Source organism: Leucoraja erinacea, chromosome 5 (genome assembly GCF_028641065.1).
Source record: "Leucoraja erinacea ecotype New England chromosome 5, Leri_hhj_1, whole genome shotgun sequence".
Taxonomy (NCBI): Eukaryota; Metazoa; Chordata; class Chondrichthyes; order Rajiformes; family Rajidae; genus Leucoraja; species Leucoraja erinaceus.
This window is the reverse complement of record NC_073381.1, coordinates 44,642,162-44,646,998: the sequence shown is the minus strand read 5'-3', so window position 1 is coordinate 44,646,998 and position 4,837 is coordinate 44,642,162. Positions and strand designations below refer to the sequence as shown.

Here is a 4,837-nt window from a genome sequence, read left to right as displayed (position 1 = left end):
CAATCCCCGCCTTACACCCGCTGTGGCTCCGCCTCTCTGCTGCTTCAACCCGGCGACTTTCACCCTAACAACCAAAGACAGAAGTCCTCTCCCGGCCTAACCTAAAACCCGCCCACCCTTGCATCTCGCGCACTCCCCACGCACAAAACCGCCTCGAGAGGTGGAGACAGTTGATGGTGAAATATTCCGGATTGCAAGATATCGTCATCTATCGCGTACGGTTGCCCGCAGCGGGTATTTTTGTACAGGCGGCGACTGAGATTTCCCTCCCGGTTGTCGCACAGGGCGGGGCGGGGCCCGGTCGTGCACAAGATGGCGGCGGCAGTGCGAGCGGCGATGGTGCCCCTGCGGCTCTCGGTCAACAGGCATCACCGCCTTTCAGGTACACACGGCTTCACATGTCCCTTCCCTTTGCCGCTGCGGCTCTCGGTCAACAGGCATCACCGCCTTTCAGGTACACACGGCTTCACATGTCCCTTCCCTTCGCCCCTGCAACGTTCAAGTCATCCCTCAAGCTTCGAGTGTCAGGGGCTGGAGACTCCTAAATCGTTGTTGGTGTTGATGCAGCCCGTCCACAGTCAATAAATGTCACCACAGTTTAAAAACTTTACAGGACTGAATTACTCAGTCTCTAATTAAATAACAGATCTGCTCCTCTGTCTTAATAGTCGAAAGGGAAAAAATATAAACAAATACCGGTAGTTCCTTACCTCTTTCCGAGGTATGTTTGGTGTCGAGGAGACCTAACAGTAGAGGAACAATTGTGTAGGAAGAAATTACAGATGCCGTTTTAAACCGAAGATGTATACAAACTTTTTGTGTCTATCTTAATTCTTTAGTAGAAGAAAAATTGTTACTGGGACTGTTGGCAAAGTTAAACTTGAACTGAAAATCTCTTTAACTGACATTCTGATCCAGAAAGGAACAAATAGAATGGGATACTTTAATATGATATGTTCAGGCAGAGAAGTGTTGGTCTTGGCATCATGTTCAACACAGACACTGCGGGCTGAAGGGCTGTATTGTTCTATGCAATACAATATGTTAATTCCCTATAATTCAAGTGGATGATGACAATCTGCAATTTGTAAATAAATGAACATTTAAAAACAATTGCAACTGCTGGAAACTGAAATAAAAACAGAATGCAGTTCAGTCAACGTAAGTAAGAAGGAAACAGTTTGTTTCGGAACAAATACTCAATTTTAGTTGGTGAGTTTGGAAATCTTGTTTTTAAATGGAAATATATATATTTTGCTAAAATATGTGTTAGTCTAACCTGTTTTATTCACAAACACCTAGGTTTAGCCAAACAAAATTGGATTCGATCATTCATAATTTAACAGATCTATTAAAAAAAATTAAATCATTTTTGGAAAAGTTATTTTGAGGATCTCATTTCATAGAGATTAAAGTAAATTGGTACGATAATCAGTGCAGACTTGGTAGACTGAAGGGCAATTTTTTGATCTAAGGTGTTTAAAAATCTGTTGTAAATACTGCAAGGTGTCACTATATTAATTGTGCAATCTGAGAATTTGACAGTTTTAAGTCTTAAGCATGCAACTCTTACTGTCAGGTTTCTTTTAATCATAAAGCTGACAACATTTATGTTCATGATCTGCTTCACTTTATTTACAGTTGTTATAAAATATGCATCATTAATGCTTTTGAAGGGAGCAAAGTCCTGAAATATGTGAACGATTTACTTAAGTGAAGCCATCTAAAATTATGACTAGTTTTGCAATAAATTGTCAATAAAAAGTAGTCAATGGGACATGCATACTCAATACAAAATCTTAAATATCATCAGAAGCCAATGGGGTTGATGATAAGTGTTAGGAGGTCACTTATTGTGACAGATGTGATCCATGCTCCTTCTAATCAATTCATGCTATTGAGGGAGTGCAGCGTAGGCAGGACTGACAGATGATGAAAGAATCCTGCACCTATTTTCTATGTTTCCAAACCTATATATTGCATTTCATAAGCATTTGACTATTTTATCCTCTCTAATACAGTGTCGGCAAGCTAGATCATACAACACATCTATCCAATTGTAGCGAGAGCCAACACTGAATCTTCTCCCACGACCACACCACTGTTCCAATGCTAGACACACAATGCTGGTGTAACTCAGTGGGACAGGCGGCATCTCTGGAGAGAAGGAATGGGTGACATTTTGGGTCGAGACCCTTCTTCAGACGAGTCAGGGGAAAGGGAAATGAGAGATACAGACAGTGATGTAGAGAATAGAACAAATGAATGAAAGATATGCAAAAAATTAACGATGATAAAGGAAATAAGCCATTGTTAGCCATTTGCTGGGTGAGAATGAGAACTTGGTGCGACGGGTGGGGGAGGGATGGAGAGGGAGTGTGTGCAGGGGTTACTTGCAGTTAGATAAATCAATATTCATACTACTAGGTTGTAAGCTGCCCAAGCAAAATATAAGATGCTGTTCTTCCAATTTGTGATTAGCCTCACTCTTACAATGGAGGAGGCCTCGGACAGAAAGGTCAGTTTGGGAATGGGGAATTAAAGTGTTTGGCAACCGGGAGATCAGGTAGGTTCAGGCCCAGTCTACGTTGGGTCTCGCCAATGTATAAGAGTCCACCGGATACAGTAGCTGAGGTTGGAGCAGGTGCAAGTAAACCTTTGCCTAATTGGAAAGGGCAGCGAGGGTGCCTGGACAGAGTCGAGGGAGAAGGTATAGGGACAGGTGTTGACTTTATTAACTTCACCACCAATTTCCATCCTGCACTCAAATTAACTTAGACCATTACTGACACCTCCCTCCCTTTTCTTGGTCTCACCGTCTCCAACACAAGAGATAGACTGTCGACTGATGTCTATTACAAACCCATTGAGGATAAATGGGGATACTGTGGATAGGGTGAGCTGTTTTAAATACCTGGGAGTCCACATCTCTGAGGATATGACATGGATATCACACGCTGCAGCACTCGTGAGCAAGGCAAGGCAGCGCCTTTACCACCTCAGGCAATTGAGGAAATTCAGAGTGTCTCAGAGGATCCTCCTGAGCTTCTACTCAGCGGCTGTGGAAAGCATCTTGTCCGGAAATATCACAATCTGGTTTGGGAATTGCCGAACGCACTATGGGAACTTCACTCGCCCCTCTGCAGGAACTATACATCAGGAGGTGCAACTCCAGAGCCAATAAGATCATGGGAGACCCCTTCCACCCGTGCAGCGGACTGTTCCAGTTGCTATGGTCAGGCAAATGCCTCCGTTACCATGCTGTGAGAACGGAAAGGTTGAGAAGGAGTTTCTTCCCATAGGCCATTAGGACTGTAAACTCCTATCTCACCAGGGACTAACTTTACTGTACCATTCTACAGTTTATTTTTAAATTGCTGGTTTTTTTTCCCCCCATTTTCTTTCCGCCCACAATATTTATTATGTAAAAATATATGTGATTCTGTTCCATTCTGTTTGTAGTTTGCTTGTTTGTCTGTTTTTTTGCACGTCCGCGAGCATTGCCACTTTTCATTTCACTGCGCATCTCGTATGTGTATGTGACGAATAGACTTGACTTGACTGACTTCCACAACTAGCTTCCTGCAAAGACTCTGTTCCCCTATTCCCAATTTTTCTGTCTACGCCCAAGATGAGGTGTTCCATACCAGGACATCCGAGATGTCCTCATTCTGTAGGGATCCATCATAGATGAGGCTCCGGCCTTGCCATGGGTACCTCAGAACTGAGTAGGGATTAAAGATGAATACTCCTACTAGCCAGTCCACACAGCTTCTAAGGATGGCTGGGAATCTTGTCTGGGCCAGTTGCTTTCTGTGGGTTCACACTCAGGAAGGCTGATCTAGTTTCAGCAATGGTGACCCTGGGAAGAGGCACACGAGTTTGAAAAGACAGATGTCATTGCCCCTTTGGCCTTCTGCAGAAAGCTAGCATAGAAAGTATTAAGTTTATCAGGTAGGGCCACACTATCACCAGTGATGTTGCAACCATTTAGAGTATTCAGACAGTGCCACATTCTGAATGTCTGAATTATTATACTCAAGTTTGTCCAGGTATTGTCATTTGGCATCCTTGATGCCATTTAATCAGATGGTTCCAAATTTGAGATGTGTCCAATTTGTAAATGACATATCTTGATAACATTGCATTTCTCATAACAGCTATTTAGCATTTAAATAATGTGTCCTATTAATTTAGGCATCTTGGTGAAATTCAATTGGAAAACAATTCAAGGATAATCATGCATGTAGAACTTTATCTTTCCTCAAGAAATTAAAAGCAGAGTTAATGAATTAATTTTTATTTCGCCTCCCTCACTGTTTGGGACCAGACAACTTTGACAAAATGTAGTGGTAGTTTAAATGCAGTCTTGAAAGCACAATTTGTATTGTGCTTTGTTATTCTTCCCATTCTCATTCTGAACATTAAATTCTCCTGGCTACTATTTGTTATAATTGCAAAATGTAGTGCTACTGAACAGTGCAAGTATTTTTGGTTGGTTGATGACCTAATCTGCAAACGCATTCTTGTTGGAAGTGGGACAAAGGTTATCCCTGCCCTTTTTAAGCAGAGTATGGGAAATGTTTAAAGAATCTGTGTCAAAGTTCATCGATTAAATGCAGGCGGCATCAAGCATATTTGCATTAGTCAGAGGGCAGACAATTTCAGTATTTCCAGTTGTCTACACATGCTATGTGGACCAAAGTTATCTTGTATGCTAGGACTATCATCAGAATGTGGTTATATAAAAATATTTAGAGCTGAATTCTAAACTTAAATTATGATTCATTTTGTTAAAAAAATCTGATCATGATAATTGAGCGTAGAAATAAGTTTT

The 4,837-nt window shown here is 41.7% G+C and overlaps 1 protein-coding gene across 2 annotated transcripts in view; it reads left to right on the top strand.

Annotated features, from left to right (window-relative positions):
* Nucleotides 1–163: 163 nt before the first annotated feature.
* Nucleotides 164–4,837, top strand: part of LOC129697175 (trifunctional enzyme subunit alpha, mitochondrial-like) — a 60,428-nt gene continuing 55,754 nt past the window's right edge. Inside the window, exon 1 of one of the 2 annotated variants that reach the window (XM_055635485.1) lies at nucleotides 164–382. In XM_055635485.1, the coding sequence (XP_055491460.1) occupies nucleotides 313–382 (70 nt within the window). In that variant the 5' untranslated portion in view covers nucleotides 164–312. Of the gene's footprint in view, nucleotides 455–4,837 lie in introns of both variants that reach the window. The other variant, XM_055635484.1, reaches the window with a different exon arrangement.